This window comes from Sceloporus undulatus, chromosome 5 (assembly GCF_019175285.1).
Source record: "Sceloporus undulatus isolate JIND9_A2432 ecotype Alabama chromosome 5, SceUnd_v1.1, whole genome shotgun sequence".
In the NCBI taxonomy this organism is placed as follows: Eukaryota; Metazoa; Chordata; class Lepidosauria; order Squamata; family Phrynosomatidae; genus Sceloporus; species Sceloporus undulatus.
The window spans coordinates 187,767,728-187,788,129 of NC_056526.1; the positions used below are offsets into that span (position 1 = coordinate 187,767,728).

At 43.2% G+C, this 20,402-nt stretch overlaps 2 protein-coding genes across 8 annotated transcripts in view; one reads left to right on the forward strand and one right to left on the reverse strand.

Annotated features, from left to right (window-relative positions):
- PTPRA (protein tyrosine phosphatase receptor type A) overlaps positions 1–20,402 on the forward strand; it is a 604,614-nt gene that overhangs the window by 183,379 nt on the left and 400,833 nt on the right. The window lies entirely within an intron of this gene.
- The window catches only part of SMOX (spermine oxidase), a 53,095-nt gene that overhangs the window by 16,855 nt on the left and 15,838 nt on the right, over positions 1–20,402 (reverse strand). For all 6 annotated transcript variants that reach the window (XM_042466825.1, XM_042466827.1, XM_042466822.1 and 3 more), the window contains exon 2: positions 5,124–5,358. In XM_042466825.1, coding sequence (XP_042322759.1) covers positions 5,124–5,331 — 208 coding nt within the window. In that variant the 5' untranslated portion in view covers positions 5,332–5,358. The remainder of the gene's footprint in view (positions 1–5,123; positions 5,359–20,402) is intronic.

The window sequence follows — 20,402 nt, forward strand, 5'->3', positions numbered from 1 at the left end:
AAAGAAAAAGACACTGACACCTCCTGTCCCACCCAAAAAATCCCAACCCCATAGAAGAATGGAAAAGTCCAGTGGCAAACACAGACATAAAAACCATAAACCCAGCAAATAAAGGAACAATTTATCAGCCTGTTAAATGTATTTTAATTAAATGTACCTTTTAACATCTCAAAATTCTAACACTAATGCTAATGAACTTGCTAAATTAAACTGAACCTTAAGGTTTGGCCCTTAACTCTCCTCACAATAAGGAGGCAGTGGAAAATGCTATGGCTTACTGCACAGCAGGGATGGGCAATTCAAAGGTCAGGGGTGCAAACATCCCTCAAATTCAGAGTACTGTACCCCATGATCCAACTTCTTTATTTTAAAAAGTTCCTTGTGCCATCTAGGAGGTGGGAGGGCAATTTTGCTACATGCAAATCTATTTTAGACTGGGGTGGTGGTGTCCCTTTTGTAAAGCCGTAAGCGAGTGGAAGTACATAGAAAAGTGAGAAGGGGAGTAACATGTCCCTGCGCGGAGGACTGAAAGTCATTTAGATTCAGTCTCAGGCACAGCAGATATGAGAAGTTTTTACATGTCTGCCATTCTGTCAAGATTTTTTGGCGATACCTTGGCCAGACAGAGCCAGAATATGGCAAGAGAACAGAGGGATGTGCCTCAATACCACCATGCATTGTTTATATGCCATGCATCCTTGGGGGACTGTGGCTTCAGGTGGCCAGGACTAGCACAACTCAGGTACTTGCCCAGCTGTCACATAAATTCATCCAGAAGCCGAAATAGCACTGTCACTCCCACAGACAGGGCTCTCTCCTGCAATTCAAGCTCAAGAAAGTTCAAAGGGCAGTTTTCAGAAAGAAATATTGCCAAGAAAACCCTATGATAGGGTCGCCATAAATCAAAAATAACTCGAAGGCACACAACAACAAAAACAACCTGCACAAAAGTTTAGCTGCTTTGTTATTCTTCCTGATGGGATTTCCCAATGGTTGGGAAACTAATTTTTTGACAATGAAAAAAATAACTGAGAATATTCTTTCCATCTCCAGTATAGGGTGAGTCGGGTGTTGTGGGGGCAGTGATGACAAGAAGGCCAACACAAGAATATCTACCACTCTGTGTATACAGATTTCTCCCATTCCACAAATGCACACATGTTCTTGTGTTCTGTTCACCACACCCAGACCCTCGCTTTGCAGACTAGAACACCCAGATTCCCATAATCCATCTTCATCTCAAATAAGCAGCTTTAGCAAGGCCAGTATGATGAGGTTAATGATCATGAACATCAACCTGCTCTGGACATTTATGTTGATTGCAGAAGTGCCAAGAACAGAAGCCAATCTTTCATGTTTCTGGTTCCATACAGCACCATAATCACAGCTACATGGAATACAGAGAGTGACAGGCAAAGCTTAAAATAGTCCGGGCCACCTGTACACTTACAAATTTGTTAGCCAATATCCCCTCAAAGCAAATGAGCCTGGTTCAAGCATACAACATCAAAGTACTAAGTTAATCACATTCTTTAAACGCAGATACTCAATCCTGACTAAAAGGCCTCTCAGAAGTGGGGTTGGGGAAATGGACTGCTTCTGTGCCAGGCCCCGTTATAACTGATGCTAAGTCCAACAACTGCACATGTGTGTGCTGTTTTAACTGCAGGCTATTATTACCTATTTCCACTCTGCTTGTGTTCCCACACTCCTACTCTTTTTTTTTTAACCTCAGCACTAGAAGGTCCATATTTTCATGGGAAAACAGAAAAAGGCAAAGGGAAAACCTGCCTCAGAGCTACTCAACCACAAGGCTGAAATGTGGGTCCTGGATATTGCCAGGGGAGGATGGAAGTGAGGAACGCTGGCTGCTTGCACAAAAGGGATATCCTAGGAGACTGATAGTCCCATGGCACCCAAAGAGGATATAACATGACATTTCATGCTTATGACAGAGGATCACTCTGAGTCAGACATTCTGCTGCACAAGCCTCACTGAAATGAACAGAAGTTGTACAAGAACTATATGGATCTAATCTACCTGTCTGCTGCTTTTGGAGACCATCCTTGAGGTCTCCAAGAGGTCTCCAACATCTCCAAGAGGGCTCTGGCGGCGGCGGCAGGCCTCTGGGAGGCCCGATGCCGTCGCAGGAGCCTCCCAAGAGGGCTCTGGTGGCGGCGGCAGGCCTCTGGGAGGCCCGTTGCAGCGGCCAGGGCCCTCTTGGAGGGCCTCAGCGATGGCAAAGGGGCCGGCAAAGAGGAGGAGGCCTCCAGCGCTGGAGGCCCCCACCAGCTTTTTTGCCAGCCTCTGACAGGGCCTGGGGCCCCGCCAGGGGTTGACAAAGAGGGGGAGGCCTCCAGCGCTGGTGACCCCCACTGCCTCTTTCCCGGCCTCTGATGGGGCCTGGGGCCCCGTCAGGGGCCAGCAAAGAGGAGGAGGCCTGGCCCCGGAAGGTGGAAGTTCCACCCCTGGCATGCGGCCCCGCCCCCAGAGGGTGGAAGCTCCACTCCCCGGCTTCGGCCCCCCAGTTGTCTGAGGGACAGCAACCTGGCCCCCGGCTCAAAAAGGTTGCCTATTCCTTATCTAAAGGAATGACGTGTAGAATATGGATCAAGCTTGTTTTCTGCTGCTACAAAGATCAGTACATAAACCAATGGATTCAAATTACCAAATTAAAAAAAAAGATAATCCACCTGAATGTAGGAAGAAGTTCCTTATTGTAAGACCTGTTCAACAGTGAAATGGACTGTGGGGGAGGTGGGATTCTCCTTCTGTGGAGATTTTTAAACAGTGGTTGGATGGCCATCTCTCAAGAATGCTTTAGTTGTGTATTCCTGTAAGGCAGAGGTTGGACTAGATCACCCTTGTGACCCCTTCCAACTCTAAGATTCTATGTTTCTAAATCAACACAGCCATGTCACAGTTCAAGACTCCCAAACTTCACACTCTGGCTAAATCCTAAACATTCTATATATAAAGACCACAGCCAGGAAACCTTCCACAGGTGTGTTGAACAATGCAATGACCCCTAAAGGCTTGGAATATTAAGTACTTCCCTCCTGTCTGGCAACACGCACTGCCAGGGTCTATTTTTGACACAGTGTATTTGCCGTCTATAACCCATTTCCCATTCCAAGGCTGTTGCCAAGTCTTTAGCAGTGTCGGCAATTCTCAACTGAAAAGCCGGATGCTGAACTTGTTGGGCTTCCTTTCTCATCCACTTCCTGGGCAAAGAGCTCGTCAGATGTTCATGTTTTAATTTACTGTTTTGTGTTTATCAACTGAGATGCAGTGTGTGATGTCAGAGATGGGCTAAACAAGAAGGAAGGAGGCAGCTCAAGCACGCACATACACAACAGGATAAAAAATAGTGTGCAGCCCAAAATAAAGGAGGTCAATTCATTATGACAAGCCAATCTGTGCAGTACAGTGAAGGAGGTCAATAACAGCATCATCATAGGTATGCTCTACCCAAAGGTTTGTGCAGAGCAGCCTCATATACTTGGAAGAACTTGTCCATTATAATCTTGCACCTTAAAAAGTGGCTGTCAGATCTCTTAAGTAGTGGTAGAAACTAGGTGCCCCTGAGTTTTAGTTATTCCCTAATTAATTTTAGTTATTCCCTAATTATTTAGTTTTTGACAAGTGGCAGGCAGTATCTCCTGGTTTTTTTAGCACAAATCTCCCAAATATCAGCCCCAGAAGTGACCAAAAGTCTACTTCCAGGTCTTACTTCCATTTTTTCCATCCACTTTTCAGTTGTAGATCAGTGGTTGGGAGCCTTGAGTGTAACTATCGCTCCAGGTGGTGATTCATATACAGTTGGTTGTATTTTCACCTGAAAAAGAGGTTTACTGTGGCATGAGCATGGAGCATTATCCCTTCTTGGCAGGTAAATGCGTATATACGGAAAGAGAGGTCAGAAACGTAAACAGAGCTAAAAGGTCAAGCACTGAAGAAGGTACAATCTCTGACATTTCTGCACAAAGCTCACTAGCCTAATGGCTTTTTCACCCCACTGTTTACAGGTGTTATATACATACACACAACCCATATCCATACATTTATCTGCCAATGAAAGAGAACACTTCCTGCATTTGAAGACATGGGCTGTAGTCCATGAAAGCTTACACCATCATAAATGAGTCTAGTTGAAGAGGTCACAGGGCTTCTTTGTTTTGCAGTGACAGACTTAATGCCACTCCCCTGCCTAGTATTTATGCTATTTATAGGAATGCAAAAATGGAAGAGAAGTACTTTATTATATGCATGAGCATTCTGGCCAAGTCAAGCTTCAGACCCGCAACCCCTAGCCAACTGTAGTAAGGAGTTGAAGTGTGAAAACAAAGACTGCCTTCTATCCTCAACTCCACAACAAACTGCAATGCCATTTGTGCATTGAGAAGCAAAGTAAAACAATCACACATTAAAATGGCAAAGGTACAAAACCAAAGGCACATCCAGAAGTATTTGGTGGGCTGAGAAAACTGGTTTAAAGGACCTCACCTTTTAATGTAACAAACCCAGTATTTATCTTCCTAAAATTAAATTTCCCTAAGCCTTTGAAGGAAAAAAGCAGACCGAGTCTATCAAAGGCGACTAGCCAGGATGCATAGGACCTTCAACAAAATGTTGCAGTGTAGAGCCTTCTTTTCCAGCAAGCCTACAGAAATTGATTTTTAATAAGAATGGGCTGTTTTATAGTACTGTACTCTTTGTTTTAAAGTAACATTTAAAATGGTTTTAATTTGGTTGTTGTTTAATACCGATTTAATCTTAACTTTGTATGTTTTTAACTATATGTGTTTTTGCTGTAATTTTCTACCTTTTTGTAAACCGCCTTGAATTCCAGTCCAGAAGAAAGACAGGATATAAACAAAGGGATAGACTGATTGATGTTCACATTTCCAGTTAGCCAGCCATGCCCTCTTCCACAAAACTCCATTTCTTTCTCCCGCATACTGGCACCATTGCATTCCTTGCTTATGGGCTTCCCAGAGACACTTGGTTGACTACTCTTGAGGTCTACTTAACTCTAACTACTCAACTCTTAGACAAGAGAGACCTGAGGTTTAATACGTCAAGGCCAAAGTAGAACCAACATGCAAGTCTGTTTCCTTACCGAGCTTTACGCTTTGTACTCGGCCTCCGATTCGGTCAGATGCTTCGAGGATAGTCACATCCGTGAAACCGTTTTCCAGTAGAGTTTTTGTCGCAGAAAGGCCCGCAAGCCCAGCACCAATAACTACTATTCGCGGCTGTCGTTTTTTCCGTAGGCCACTACTAAGAGGATCATCAGTGCTGTCTGCAGATATGTCACTACTTTGCATGCCGTCCAAGCTCTCTTTCTAAGGAACCTGCCGAGAAAAGACACACACAAGTAGGTTCAGACCATTAACTTGGTGATTCGTTTCTTTGCTCTTTCTTTCTCTCTTTTCCTCCCTTCCCTTAAGATCCCATTCAATCTCTTGCTCTGTTAAATCCTGGAGAAACTCTAAGACAGACAAATGGGGAAATGAGAGCCAAACCATCTAAATGGAACACAGCATGGAATATAAATGGTTCTGAACCTGGGCAAGGAAAGATTAGGAGACTAAGAAAAGCCTCCACTCCAAGAGATGACATTTTGGGAAAACTCACAGAGTGTTTGGTCTGAAGTTACTTTTTATAGACCTTCAGAACCAACTGGGGTGGCAATTTTGTGGTAAGGAGGGAGGGAATCCAGACATCACTCTGCAAAACCTGCTGAGCAAAGGAATGATTTGGTCTTGCTGCTGCTTCTCTGGCAACCACAAAACATATGCTTCAGGACCTAAAGATAAGGAAATGGGCAGTGGCGCCTAGTTATAAAGGTTCAGCAGCTAAGCTGGGCAACACAGGCCCCTCTGCACATTATGTATTTTAGGTTTCCCACACCCACCCAGTATCAAAGCTGAGAGCCCCAGGCAGCAAGGAACTCAGAGGAGGTTGGCAGAGAAAAAACTGAGTTGGCAGAGAGCAGAGGGAAACATACTGCAGCTGTGAAGAGCTTGGTAATGTGTTTCCTCGGGGATTTTTTGTTTTTGTTTTGTTTTTTTGCCTTCCCAGTACTCAAGGCAGTTTGAGACATTTTGCTTTTAAGTATGCTTTCCTTTCTTACATTTGTCTTTTCTTTTGCATATTAGACAGCATATGAGTATTAGGTAATTTTCTGAACATTAGGCAATATCTGCAAGCTTTTTCTCCATCCGCCACCATTCCAGGTGAGGAAGCAGGAGAGAAACTTGGTTGGCCACCCCTCTGTTCACCTTACATGGACAGGCAAATATCTTTTTATTTAGGCAGGCCTTTGATGCTTGAATTATGGTGGCAGACAGGTCTTTTAATGAGGCGTGTTATGTTTTTTATCCTTTTTACTATTCTGCATTGTGCTTTAAACTGTTTTAATTTAGTGTAGAATTAATAGATTGTTTAACTTTTGTATTAAATAGGTTTCAATTGTATTTTCTTTTAATTTATTGTAATTAGTCTTGGGTCTCATACTGGGAGAAAGATGGGATATAAATTAAATAGATTAACAACAACGAATTATTATTTGTCATAGAATCGTAGAGTTGGAAGAGACCGCAAGGGCCATCCAGTCCAACCCCATTCTGCCATGCAGAAACTCTCAATCAAAGCAGCCTGCCAGATGGCCATCCAACTTCTGTTTAAAGACTTCTAAGGAAGGAAACTCCACCACTCTGTGAGGGAGTGTGTTCCACAAACAGCCCTTACTGTCAAGAAGTTCCTCCTAATGTTGAAGTGGAATCTCTTTTCCTGTAGCTTGCATCCATTTTTCTGGGTTGTGTTCTCTCGACCAGCAGAAAACAATCTTGCTCCCTCCTCAATATGATATCCCTTCAAATATTTAAACAGGGCACCTCTTAAATCTTTTCTTCTCCAGATTAAACATCCCCTCCTTTGGACACGCTCCAGTTTCTCAACATCCTTTTTGCATTGTAGTGCCCAGAACTGGACACAGTATTCCAGGTGGGGCATGACCAAAGCAGAATAGAGTGGCACAATTACTTCCCTTGATCTAGACACTATATCACACTTTTTCCCCAGTGTTGGGATTCAAGGCTGCAATGTTAGGATTCTTGGCCAAGGAACAGATTACAAACACACAAAACACCAGTAAAATATACAATTATCCCTTGGTATCCACTGGATTTGGTTCCAGGACCACCAGTGGATAACAAAAACTGTGGATGCTCAAGTCCCACATATTTTTTAAAAACCCAACCAACCAACACACCATTAAAAACCCACTGATGTCAATTTCTAAAATCCCATTGGAGTAAGATACTTTTGACTTGCTAGTGGAAGGAGAGCAAGAAGGGAGCCATCCCAAGGGAGGGATTTCCAAAGTTTGGAAAAAGCTACGGAAAAGATTCTCTCCCCTACACTCCCCAAATATGCCTGGGAAAATAGGAGGATGAAGAGAAAGGCCTCCACAAATATGTACGTATTAGAGAAAATTCAAAGTGCACATCACCACAACAACCCACAACCAACACTGACTGGTGTGTTGTTGCTGACCAACAATGGCATAAGAATTACTTATGCTAGTTTGAGTCATTTTTGTGACTGGTGTATAGCAATGGCAGGGGGAAAGCAGGAGAAGCCATCCCTATCTTGAGAAAAAACTGCCCTCTCTTGGCTCCTGAGCAATTTAGGAACTGGCAGGAGAGCTGATGGTGCAACTTTTGCTACTATTCTGCCCTCCCTGCCAACACAATACCCATGCTCCCTTTCCCTCTGCCTCTATACTTCTGCCTCTGCCGCCACCATCGCCCGCCTCCGCTTACGCCACCAAATAAGTTCTTGGCCAGTGATTCCAGACATTTTTTTCAAGCTGCCTCCAGCTGTTTCTTGCAGACTACAGGGCTGTAGATCAAAGGACCGAGGAAGACTGACCACTCAGAAAAATAACCAGGAACAAACTGCACATAAATGAGCTGTTGGGTCATCACCGAAGAAGGATTTCAAGGCCATAAAGGGTGATTCTACAAAAGCACAAAAGAGACTGTATTTCCCCCCTTCTTTATACAGTATGTAGATGAAATGGACTAAGTCAGATCTAACCTAAGAGCAGAGAGGGAAAACAATTTTCTTTGTGAAGTCTAACTCTGGGAATATTTATTGGGGCATTGCTTTTCTCATCATGTGCCTTCAAGTCATTTCTGACTTATATTTACCTTAAGGCAAACCTATCGTAGGGTTTTCTTGGTGAGATGCTTCAGAGGGGGTTTGCCATTGCCATCCTCTGAGGCTGAGAATGTGTGCCTTGCCCAAGGTCACCCACTGGGTTTCCATGGCAAAGCCATGATTTTAACCCTAGTCTCCCAGTGTCCTAGCCCAATGCCCAAATCATGACACCACGATCACCCTCTTACATCATTGTAATTCTGGGTTTTGCCATCAATGGCTTTTCACATGCCTGTGTTGAGAGGTATCTCATGTCCCTTATGCAAGCAGTTCCCCTTCACTCCTCAGCACAAGGAACCAGATTAAAGCCTGGAACTATATCCAGGGGTAGCCATGTTGGCCCTATAGCAAAGTATAACATCCAAAATACACAAAACACTGATACCTTTACTGGACCAACCAAAGGGCACAAAATACATGTTGAAAGCTTTCAAAGCTCCACTGGGTTCTTCATCAGGCAAAGGTGTTAACAATCATGCTGAATGAACCATGAATGATATTTGCCAGGTCAGCAAGGGGAGGTCTTGTTTCCACATACTCTGGACAAGACCGAAAGGCTGGGAGGACCAACCTACCCATTCTTCAAACTAGTACACCATCTCTTAAATTACTCTCTACCTCAGTGATGTGATTTATGTGTAAAAACTATTTAAATTATTACTACTTCTTAGAAGAATAGAATCTTAAGAGCTGGAAGGAGACACAAGGGCCACCTAATCCAACTTTTGCCATGCAAAAATAGACAAATATAGCATTCCTGAAAGATGCCCATTTGTTTAAAGACATCCAAAGAAGAAAAATCTACCATCCTCCCTGGCAGTCTATCCCATTGTCAAACAGCTTTTACAGTAAAGAAGTTCTTCCTAATGTTAAAGTGGAATCTGTTTTCTTGCAGTCTGAGTCCATTCATTTGTGTTCTAATCTAAGAAGCAGCAGAAAACAAGCTTGCTCCATCTTCTATAGTTAAACATGATTATCATGCCACCTCTCAAGCCTTATCTTCCCTTCTTGTTCTTCTTCATGGCAGTTTTAAATTAATGAAAATATTTTGGATGACCTCTTCAAGTGGTCTCCAGAAGGATCCAAATCTTTTTGTTTACAGTACTTGGGTAAGGCTTACCTCACCTTGGTTTCATCTCATGTGTGTATATTATAAATTTCCTGAAACATGTTCAACTCCTCTCCTTTTTTTTCTGTTGTAGGAACCTATCTCTGTTCTTTCTCTGTTCTTTCCGCTTCTGGGACTAAATTTTCTGTTAAAGAAGGAATGCCCAGGAACACATCTACTTTGCTAACTATGGTATACCTGTAGTCCAAGCAGTCTGTAACTATGGTATACCTGGAGTCCAAGCAGTCTTGGAAGCCATCAGTGCATATCTATTGAGTACTGAGTATTGTGACATTGCAATGACACCTCTGACATGAGATGGCACAGAATGTTTCCCTGCTTAGGGAGCAAAATGGTCAGAATGTTTGCCATCATTTTCTATGAGAGAAAGGGAAGTTGTTTGTTTCGTTGAGATCGCAGTTTCACACAACCCTAGGGCAGGGTGAGGTTTGCAAAGAGCTGGTAAACGAAAAGCCCAGAGATGAGACAGCTTAAGAAACGGTAAAATAATAACAGATATGGTAATTTAAATAGCTTTTTAGTCTATTGGTCCTTTGTAATGTTTGCATGTTTTTAGTTTTATTTGTGATGTCAGCTTTTCTATCTTTTCATTTTGGAGAGCAAAAAGGGCTGGGAAAAAGTAGCATAGAATTAAACAAAACGTGCCCACAGAGCCCCCAGAGTTCAGGGCACTCCAGCTATAACTTGGATGCCTGCTCCACCTATATCCTCCCAAATGCCCTCCTGGCTTGGAAGGGAAAAGGACAGCAAAAGTGTTAGAGCAACAGCCATTTGAAAACACTGTGCAAATGCTGAAAGGGTTTTTTCCTTAATTTCAGCACAATACATAAATGAAAGGAATAATTTAGATATACTGTAGATGCAGTTTGTGAAGTCTAAGGTTTTCACAACTGGTATCCATAGTTTTTTGTGGGGTTTTCGGGCTATGTGGCTGGAACATAACCTGAAAAACCCACAAAAAAATTATGGATGCAGTTTGCTACTAGCAAACTATAATTTTAAGAATTTGTCTTGCTCAGATTTTGTAAGTACATTGCAAGCCAAAAGGCATTTTAATAAAGATTAGTCCATCAGAAAAATACAGTTGAGTACATAATAAAATACAGTATATGTAATATAGCTGTAAATAAACCATACAAAATGTAATTATATTTATATTAGTGTTTTTAGCTTTTGCAGTTGGACCTTAGTATCTGCACGGGATCTGTTCCAGACCCTCCCTGAGAATACCAAAAAATGCAGGACCTCAAGTCCCATTGTCCCTAATGGCTAGTCTAGCCACATGCACAGAGCCTCATTGGGGACAACAGGGCTTGCCGTCCGCAGATGCTTATATCCGCACATGACAAGCCTATGGTTAACAAGACTTATTTTATTAATATTTATTTATTTATACCCTGCTCTTCAGCCAAGGCTATCAGAACCACTTGCAGTTTGTTAATTAGACATTTCCCTGCCCTCAGGCTTACAATCTAAAAAAGACAAGACACAAAAGGAGAAGGGAATGGCAGTAGGGAAGGGGGAAAGTCCAGCAGATCTGCTCTCCCTCAGAGGCCTGTTGGAGCTGGCTTGCCTTTCTCTCCTTCAAGATGGTGGACAGAAAGAGCACACAAGAAGCACGCAAACAGGGCCCCACTGTATTTTGTAATACCTTATATTTTCTTGAATGTTCTACATTTTGGGGTACCTTGTCCTCTTTTGCGGCTATGACATCTGTTTACCCTGGCTTTTGAAGGCTCTGGCCCACTTTGTGCAGGCACAGAACAACATGTACACAAGAGTTGCAAAGATCCTGAAGACCAATAGAAATGGTAGAGAGGAGCAAAGAGAAACAAACGGATTGGTCCAATATTGGGTTAGTGGACAGAAAGGAAGATACAAGAGGTTTACAGTGCTAGAGACAAAGGGACTTGGAGGCAAAGATACAGCTGCTGTCTAACAGTGGCTCGTTACAAACGGGCATAAAGTACAGACTGGGTCCACATTAGGATTGGAAAGGGGCGTCACTTCCGGACACCCCTAACCCTAATACGGACCGAGTCCGTACAAAATAGCAGCGCCTGTTCCACACAGGGGCCACCATGTTTACATAGCGGACGCACTGCGTCCGCACGTCGCATGGTGCATATGATGCTGCAAGTGCGCCATTGGCACCTCGCGGCATCATATCCGCACCACAAAGAGAAGCGCCATTTTGGCACTTCTTATTTGCAGTGCGGAGGAGCCTCACGGTTTGGATGCTGGGGCTCCTCTGCGCTGCAAATGAAGACGGCGGCAGTGGTCTGTAACGCGCCAGTGATCTGGGTGGTCTGTAACGCGCCAGTGATTCCCAAACTTTGGTCCTCAGGCTTTTTGGATTTCAACTCCCGAACGCTCTAGCCAGCTTGACCCGTAGTCAGGAATTCTAGGAACTGCAGTCCAAAAGATCCGGATGATCAAAGTTTGGGGATCCACTGATCTAGAAGCTGACAAGGTAACACATAGCAGGAGGATTTGGCCATTACTTGAAGCATTGTGACCTACCAATTCTAAAGGTGAAAAGAGAAGGAAGACCAAAAAAGCAACAGGATGAGCTTCACATATCAGTAGGTGGACGACTTTCACATATCAATTTCAATTCTTTAGTGAAAGCCTTCTGGTTTTTCTTTATCCTATTCACTGATTTGATTTTGATAACCAGGGACTGAAATTAAGTTGGGGGAGTGAAAGAACAACAGTTTTGATCAGCATTTGGCACATCATATTTCTTAGACATCAGACGTTGAGCACGGATCAGTGGATGCCTTGTGCTGCTTTCCTCAATACAATACAAATTTCTATGCCATCTTCATGCAGCCTATTTCAGTTTGTTTATCCCTTTGGAGAAGGAAGGGGGGAGAGCAAAGAGAGATTTCTTCCCAGTGCCATGTCCTATCCTGCCCTCTCAGGTATGCCATGTAATACTAAAGTAGGAAAACAGAGGAACTGACATAAGCAGTTGTCTTTTCTCCTCCTCTGTGTCCTGTTCTTGCTGAGACATTTCCCAGTCCTCACTTGTTTATGCATAATTTTCAAGAAACACACAAACATATTAAGGAAACCAGACTGTGGCAGCCAGACGCATCACACTTCTAAATTGCCATTTGTGCAATTTCCTGTTTCAGGCAAACAACAGATTAGGGGCTGTTTTGAAGACAGTGTTCTTACAGATTATTTTGCCTAAGACAGACTTTGCCAACAGGAAGAAAAATTGAATCTATATAAGGCTCACAATCAGGACCATAAAGGACCAAACACATTATCAGGACCAACATAACCTCTCCAAGAGATTTTTCCTTAACACAAAGAGGCTCAGCATAATGAGGAACCTAAAAATTAGTATATGTTGAGAAGCCCACTAGGTAACCTTGGGCAAGTCACTCTCTTTCAGCCTCAGAGCATGGCAATGGCAAACTCTCCCTGAATAAACTTGTCAAGAAAACCATATGATAGTGGCATAATGGTTTCAAAGTTGGACTCCGACTCTAGGGACCAGGGTTCAATTGCCAACTTAGCCACGAAACCCACTGGATGAACTTGGGCAAGTCACATGCTCTCAGCCTCAGAGGAAGGTAATGGCAAACCTCCTCTGAATAAGTCTTGCCAAGAAGTCATCAAGATAGGGTTTTAGAGTCACTATAAGTCGGAAATGATTTGCAGGCACACAACAACCACAACAACAGACTTATATGTACACACACAGAGAGAAAGATTATTGATTGTGACAGATATATTATTACATTTTAATCTTTGCTCATTACATCTATATTTATTCTTTTCTTGAACCCGCAACAAGAGACAGGTCTGCCTTCCCAGCCAACTTGCATCACTTTTATTCAGGTTTCCTCTGCCCAAAAACAAACACACAGGGAGGTTTGCAATGACACACACATCCTGCTCAGTCAGGCTAAAGCTGGAACAGCAAACTCCATCCTGCCAAGAGCTGGCTAGGGGAGCTACTGGAAATTCTCCTGTTGTGATCAACTTCCAAGCATCTCACTGCACTTAAAGGGCAATGTTCTCTAAGCAAACAACACAGGTCTGAGAAAGGACACAGTGTGCTGTCCATAACAAACAATAAATATCTGGAGTAGCATGCAGAAATCTGTGGGTACCTCTTGCTCCTTTTCAGTGCATCCCTCCAGCCCCCAGGAACAATAAATACACATTGTGCAATGTCTCCCTCCACCTCTGACTGACAGTCAGCGCTGGGCAAGGCAAGAGATCACAAATCCCAGAGGTGTCATTCGAAACTATGGGTTTGCACCTCCTGACACACACCAAATATTGTCAAACAGAATGTCTTCCCAGACTATTTATCTGCTTTTCCGAACTAGTTAAACCGGCAAACCCAGCTACTGAAATTTCTTGCCATGCAGCTTCAAAGCAATTGCTCAGTCTACTTTGGGTAATTCTCCCAACTAAAGGAGGAAACAGAGCTTTAATAGCCAGAGCCACATTTACTTTGTGCTGAAAAATAAATAAATAAATAAATAAATAAATAAATAGTAGTTCTGAGTTCAAAGTCATGGAGGAGCCACCATGGTGTCACCATTGAAGTAAAACTTCAGAAGACCAGTTTGAATCTCTGTTCAACCTTGGCTGGGACCCACTGGGTGACCTTGGACATATCACACTGTCTCAGCCTCAAAGGAAGGCAGTGGTAAATCTCTTCTGCAGAAATCTTGCCTTGTGATAGGGTTGCCATAAGTCATGACTGACCTGAAAGCACAAGGCAACAACAACAATCCAAAGTTGTTATGATGGTAAAACCTTTTAGGCCAACCAAAAGATACAAAAGCATCAGAGCTTACCAATACATTTTGGGCATTTCAGAGCTTTTTGTGTTGCATTTCAGATTTCAGAGATTCAAACTTGTCTTCTGAAGTTCTTTTTGTGTTGCCTTAGAGTCACCAGAAACAACCTGAAGGCACACAACACTCACACAACCCAAACCGAGGAGGAGGAGGAGGAGGAGGAGGAGGAGGAGGAGTCTTAGGGAGATGGGACTTCCCGCCAGAAGGGGTGGGAGCTCTGGTTGGAAGGGGTGGGACATCCGCCCAGAAGAGTGGCACACCACCCCTCCTTGTCGCTGCTCGGTTTTCCACGGGAGAACTGGGTATCGGGAAGGAGCCGGACCAGCTATGCGTGCCTCCCCACCACTCCTGTGGCTGCTGTTTGCCCTCAATGACAGCTTCATGTGCCAGAGAAGGCACTCATGTCATAGTTTCACCAACACAGCCCTAATCAAAAGCTTTAGCCACAGGTTATACAGGTTGAGTCTCCCTTATCTAAAATTCTGAAATCTGAAATAGTCTAAAAATCAAGGCTTTTTTCATGGGTGGGAGATAGCGACATCTTTGCTTTCTCATGGTTCAGTTTGTTTTATCCACAAAATTATTTTTTAAAATTGTATAAAATTACCTTGAGGCTGTGTGTTTAAAGGGTATATGAAATATAAATGAATGTTGTGTTTAGGCTTGGATCCCATCTCCATGATATCTTATTATGTATGTATAAGCAAATACATGTATTCCAAAACTCCCCAATAAAGAAAATCCTAAATGCTTCTGGTCCCAAGTATTTTGGATAAGAGAGACTCAACCTGTAGCTTATTCTTTTTCTTATTAAATTTAGCCTCATAACAACCATGGAATATAGTGAAGGATGAAATCTGCTAAGAGATGCCCACTCCTGTCCTAGGCAGTGTAAGAGGCATTTTAAGATAATTCTCCCCAATTTTGGGGAGGGGGTTGGGGGTACAATGTAGAGGGGCTGGCCCTCTGAAGGCTTATGGTGGTGCAGTCTTCCTATGTAGCCCGTGGCAGGCAAGTCAATCTATGAAACCCTATGAAGTCACTTCCCAAAGGTCCACCTGGTGCCTCGGTTATACAACAACCCTGCAAAGAAAGATCATTATTATCTAGGGTGAGAAATACTTGTCCACTCCCCCAAGGTGACACAAAGTGTTTGAAACAATGGATAGACTTGAATGGAGGTTCTCTCACAAAAGTTGGGACAGATTTTTCTCCTCCTCATGGTTTTGGAAATGAGAGAATAAAACAAAGCTGGAAAATCAAGCTGCAGCGCACACATTCCAAAGTGGCTCAGAGAATGTGAGGAATGTCACAACAGTGGGCAAGAAAAGCAATTGGGCAGAGAAGCAAGAGGGGGGCGGGGAGGCTTCTGTGAGCTGAAATTTTTTCACACCCTACACTCAGATGCTTTTGAGTTTAGATGCTGGCTCTTAAAGGAGACAGATTGCAGATGGTCTGTCTGGGGAGGGAAGCACATGCATGACACACACACACACACAATCGCTTTGGCAGAATTAAAATCACTGTTGTTGCATGCCTTCAAGTAGTTTCTGACTTATGGCAACCTCTTGGCAAGATGTTGCCCAAGGTTACCCAGTGGGTTTCGTGGCTGAGTGGTAATCGAACCCCGGTCACAGTCCAACACTCAAACCACTATGTCACACTGGTTCTCATTATTATTACCGTTTTAAAAAACAGCATGGTTTTCAGATAGTTTTTTGCCTGAAAACAATGCAAAAAAAATCCAACAAACACATGAAAACATGCAAAAACACCCCGCGCATACAACCTCACTTTTGATTGTCATTTTGGGAGAGACTACAGAAAATGGAGCTACTTAGGAGTTACTGTGATGGTGGTGGCCTGGGGGAAATTGGTCCCTGCCCACCACTGATCCAGGGATAAAAAGAATACTTGCAAATATGCTCATTCTCTGCAAGAAAAAGTGGTTTGATGCAGCAAGGCATCTTGTCAAGAAAGCATTCAACCACTGCAAAAAATGATTGATTGGTTGACTGACTCACTGACTGACTGTATTTCAGGACTGTTTTTGTAAAAAATTCATTTGCACAAAAACAACATAGCATTTTTGCACAGTAAATAAGGCAATGTGAGTGTGTTTGTTTGTGCACAAATAAATTTTTTCACGAAGAAGTTTCAACATACAAAAAAAAATCATTTTAAAAAATTTCCTAAAATTCTCCCAATCTCTTTCAGCAGGGGGAGGGGGGGGAGGCTTTTAAACTGAGACCATTATTGCATCTAAGTGTTCAGGTTCTGATAAAAGACTGTTTGATGGTTCTGAAGTGATGCTAAAGGAGCCACTTCCATGCATTTCTATACAAACTATGGCAAGAAGAGATCCCAGTGGGTTGCACTATATAGGACAGACCAGTCTCCTACCCCACAGCCCAAACCTGGCCACCCATGTCAGCTACTTCACATGACATGGCTCAAAGGAGTGAATGACTAAGAGCCAGGATCTCATAACAACAAAGACAAGACTACTGGCAGTCAGAAGCATGTCTGCAGGCATCTAAATTATTACCAGCCTCTTATTGGAGGCCCCAGTTTGCATAATACTTTCCTAGCAGTCACAAACATGTCTACTAACAAATATGAGTCAATGGCCTACATGCAGGTAATTGCTACTGCTACGAAAGTACAAATAAGAGATGCCAGCTGACCTTTAATTAAAAAACAACAAAGCAAATACCAACTGCTGTGCTTCCACATGGTACATAGAGCTGTGTGCAACAATTTTTTGCAGAACTGTTTGGAGTAAAGAAGTTGAGGTAATCCCAAACAAATTTGGGTCCTGAATTCCCAATTTCTTTTCTCTTCATGGGGACTCTATAGAATTTGCCCTTAAGATAAGCCATACATTGATAAGATATGCCATGCCTTCCTTATGGTAGTCAGCTATATGCCAGTGGCAATCCTAGGGCCACCCAATATCTATCATGACTTACCACCAAGGTAGGCAATTGCACAGGAGATAGGGTGGGGGATGCCCCTCTGTGGGCCACCATACATCAATTTACAGCATAGCTCATCATTCTTGGCCACTGACAGGCTTATAAATCCATGAGTGCTAATTGTAGGAGATGGCCCATAGAGCAACCAAGATGCCTTACATCATCTACCTATTTTTTAAGACCTTCTATTTGTCATTATTTATTAAGAAAACAATACCATCATCATTTCAGGTACCAGGCAGGATGAAGAAACAGCTATGCCCCTGCCTACCTGCTTAATTCCAGTCATTTCTGTCTTCATTCTGCAGGACAAATCTTTCCAGCCACAACAGTTCAAAATGGACCTTCCTCAGAAACACAGTGTACCTCCAACTATGAAGCATTCAGAACAACCAAGAACTGTTTGCTTCCACCACACAATATTTGTGAGCTCCCTAAGAGTTACTGCCTACTTCTGGGAGCCAAAACCCAGGATTCTAGTGTAATTTTGGCTTGATCCAGCAAAATCTCTTTGCTATATACAAGCACAAGTATTTAATTCAGAGACCAACCATCCACCAATGGTTTCAGCTTCTTGGTAGCCTTTGTACAGATTCGCCAGACAGGGCCCTGCTCCAGCCAAGTATGGTGAAGTCAAGTTAGAACAACATGCAAACTAAGAGAGTAGACACAAAGAGCTCACTTGGGTATAGGAGTGGGTAACACAGAATGATAGGGGTCATTTCCACTGTGTCCTACCACTAGCAGGCTGCATCATCATCTTTTGGTGCATAACGTCACTTCTGACTACCATTGCAAGTGGTTTGGGTAGGGAATGCTTTTGTTTAGAGACCTAGAGGCTCTGGCTGGTGGAGGAGGCAAGCTGCCATCTTTCCACTTTTGGGTGCTTTGGGCCATTTTTCAAGTAAAAAATTGCTCAAAAGTCACTACAATTTTTACGCAGGGGAACAAGGGGTTTCTGGGGGACTTCAAGCACCATGCTTTTGGATCCCAAGGACCACATGTGGCCGATGGAGAGTAGTTTGTCCGCCCCTGCTCTAGCATTAAAGGGATTTTCAGATTCACCACCTGTGTGGTTTTGCAAGACTAGAGGCAACACAAAAACTTCTGACTAGATCTGACCCAGCGTCAAGCGAGAAACAAGACCTATTCTTTGCCCTTTAACTGATCCAGGCCCTAGCAGACACCCAAGTCTACAGATCACAGGTATCAACCACACAACCAGCTTCTCCTCACAAGTGTGTGTATATTTTCCTTCAAGTGGCTTGTCAATGTATGGTGTCCCCATGAATTCCATAGGGTTTCCTTAGGTAAGGAAAATCCAGAGGTGATTTTGCCAGTTTCTTCTTCTGAAATATAGCCTACAGCTATATTCCTTGGCAGTCTGCCATCCAAGTACTAACCACAGCTGATCCTGCTTATTTTCTAAGATCACATGAGATCTGGTGTCTTTAAGATATTCAGGCCACCGTGCTTGCTACTTTCAACAAAAAGATCATTCTATCCTAAAAGAAAAAAATGGGTATAATTTGGATCAAAGTCTCACAAGTTCCGACTACCAAATAGTTTCACTGACTCCCTGCCATGAGTTCAATCAGATTTCCTCATACTTGAAATTCTCAGCAAGGATGCTTTTTAATGTTTTCCCCTTCCCAACTTGTTGACAGGCAGTAGATTATTTAATAAACCACCAAGTGTGCCAACATATGGCCTGAACACTTCCTCCTAATCAGGGCAGCACTGATTGCTACCATATAGGCACACCACACTACCTGCCAAGGGGAACATCTGAAGTATTCCTCAGAACAAACAGAGGCATTCAATCCTTCAAATTAAAGCATGTTCTGCCAGGTAAGAGACTGAGTCATTGCTTTGGAGAATTCTTGATGAATACCCTGTGGTTGAGGTTGTTCTCTAACTCCCATTGATCTCAAAAAACCCAGTTAATTGGCCCTCAAGCAAGCCCTCTGACAAAGGAGCATATGTAAGAGCCAACAACCAGGTATTCCTTCTGCTATACAGTTTGGGACCTAGTTACCTAGGAGCAGGAAAAGAGCTGTTGATCAAGTATGGCTGAGTATTAGGTATGCGAGTGCAGCAAAGTCCAAGTGGAATCAGTCAATACTGGAAAAAAGAAAGTGGGAAAAGAAAGATACGAAACAAGCCTGGGGTGACTGGATCAAAGAAGGGCAAAGGGGAAGGTCTACCTTTCCAAAAAAAATACTCAGCATCTGGATACGATCTGACCTGGGTGTTGTGTGCCTTCAAGGCATTTCTGATTTATGGCAACCCAAGGGGTTTTCAGAAAAATCCTATAATGAAGTTTTCTTGGCAAGTTTCTTCAGAGGGGGGTTGTCACTGCCTTCCCCTGAGGCTTAGAAAGTGTGACTTGCACAGGGTCACCCAGTGGGTTTATTACATGACCGAGTCTTCAGAGTCATAGTCCAATGCTCAAACCAGTACACCACCCTTGCTCTTATGGTCAAGAGGGGCTCAAAATGTCCTCCAAATTTGGTTGCCTAAATAGCACAGACCAGGGCTCCTTTCAAAAGCCAGCATGGCATAGTGGCTTGAGCACCGGACTACAACTCTAGAGATCAAGATTCGATTCCTCATTCAGCCATGGAAATACACTGGGTGACCCTGGGCAAGTCACACTCTTTCAGCCCCTTGGGATGGCAGTGGCAAACACCCTCTGAAGAAACTTACCAAGAAAACTCCATGACAGGTTCATCTTAGGATAAACACAAGTCAGAAACAACTTGAAGGAACACATAAATAAAGGGCTCCTTTCACAGCACACAATTACAGAACTATGATTCCATTTTAACTGCCATGCTAGCATCCTAGGGAACCTTGGGATATTTAGTTTGGTGAGTCACTAGTTCCTTCTGGGTGGAAGTTATGAATGCCTCTCCTTAATCTACAAATGAGCTAGCCAATGTGGGGTAGTTGTATACAAATCCCAGGATTCCATAGGCTTGGATCATGGCAGTCAAAATGGAGCCATACCATAAATCCATAGTGTGAAAAGGCCCTGTAGAAGTGTGGTTTTAACACAACAAAAATCATTCCACCACAACACTGGGACAGTACCATGTTTGATACTGCATGTGTCAAATGATAATATGCATGCGTGAATACTCCCTTGAGGTTGGTTTCAGCAACCCTTCAGGCTTTCTGACGTCTCACCAAGCAATTTCCAACCCACGACTGCAAGTTCCCAA